Source organism: Glycine max, chromosome 7 (genome assembly GCF_000004515.6).
Source record: "Glycine max cultivar Williams 82 chromosome 7, Glycine_max_v4.0, whole genome shotgun sequence".
Classification (NCBI taxonomy): Eukaryota; Viridiplantae; Streptophyta; class Magnoliopsida; order Fabales; family Fabaceae; genus Glycine; species Glycine max.
Window position 1 is genome coordinate 21,132,105 of NC_038243.2, and position 1,554 is coordinate 21,133,658.

Here is a 1,554-nt window from a genome sequence, read left to right on the forward strand (position 1 = left end):
CCCGCTCTCACTTGGAGGATAGCTCGATGGCAAGTTTTGTTGTCAGAGTTCGATATTGTTTACGCCACTCAAAAGGCAATAAAAGGGAGTGCCTTGGCAGATTATCTAGCTCAACAACCCATAAGTGATTATCAACCTATGCATCCAGAATTCCCTGACGAGGATATTATAGCCTTGTTTGAGGAAGAAGGTGAAGATGAAGACAAAGATAAGTGGATTGTGTGATTTGATGGTGCGTCTAATGCACTAGGTCATGGAATTGGGGCAGTGTTGGTTTCGCTAGATAAATAATGTTTGCCTTTCACGGCTAGATTGATTGAACAAATAATATGGCGGAGTACGAAGCATGCGCCCTAGGGATCCGAGCAACAATCAACTTTAGGGTCAAGTTGCTCAAAGTGTACAGAGATTTGGCATTGGTAATCCATCAGTTGAAAGGTGAATGGGAGACCAGAGACCAGAAGTTGATACCTTATCAAGCTTACATCAAGGAATTGATGGAACTCTTTGATGATATATCATTTCACCATATTCCTAGAGAGGAAAACCAAGTGGCTGATGCTCTTGCCACTATGTCGTCCATGTTCAAAATAGGCTTTCACAGAGACTTGTCGTGCATAGACATCAAATGCCACATTAAGCCTGCACATTGTTGTTTGATAGAAGAAGAAGAGGATGGTAAGCCTTGGAATTTCTATATCAAACGATACATCAAGGACAATGAATACCTGCCCGAGGCCTCTGACAATGACAAGAGGACATTACAGAGGTTGGCAGCCAGTTTCCTCCTGAGTGGGGATGTCCTATATAAAAGAAACCATGATATGGTACTGCTTCGGTGTGTGAATGCAAATAAGGCTGAGCAGATACTATTGGAGGTGCATGAAGGATCCTTTGGCACTCATGCCAATGGGCATGCCATGGACCGAAAGATTCTGAGAGTCGGGTATTACTAGATCGCCATGGAGAGTGATTGTTGTGTTCACGTTAGGAAATACCACAAGTGCCAAACCTTTACAGATAATGTTAATGCTCCACCTGTGTCGTTGAATATGTTGTCAGCACCATGGTCGTTCTCGATGTGAGGCATAGACGTGATTAGGGCTATCAAACCCAAGGCTTCGAATGGGCATCGTTTTATCTTTGTCGCCATTGATTACTTCACCAAATGGGTGGAAGAAACCTTATATGCTAATGTGACTAGGAAGGTGGTGGTCAGATTCATCAAGAAAGAAATAATTTGCAGATATGGGTTGCCCAGAAAGATCATCACCGATAATGCCACCAATTTGAACAACAAAGTAATGAAGGAAATGTGTGAGGATTTCAAAATCCAACACCATAATTCAATGTCTTATCGGCCCAGGATGAATGGGGCAGTTGAGGCCGCCAATAAAAACATCAAGAAGATCGTTCAAAAGATGATAGTGTCATACAATGATTGGCACGAAAAGCTACCCTTCGCATTGCATGGTTATTGAACTTTTGTATGCACTTCTATTGGGGCAACCCCATTCTCTTTGGTGTACGGGATGGAAGTTGTGCTCCCTTTTG

The 1,554-nt window shown here is 42.8% G+C and overlaps 1 protein-coding gene across 1 annotated transcript; it reads left to right on the plus strand.

Moving 5' to 3' along the window:
• Window positions 1–329: 329 nt before the first annotated feature.
• LOC102664479 (uncharacterized) lies at window positions 330–956 on the plus strand. The gene has a single exon (XM_006584247.1). The coding sequence runs from the start codon at window positions 330–332 to the stop codon at window positions 954–956; it is 627 nt and encodes a 208-aa protein (XP_006584310.1).
• Window positions 957–1,554: the final 598 nt, after the last annotated feature.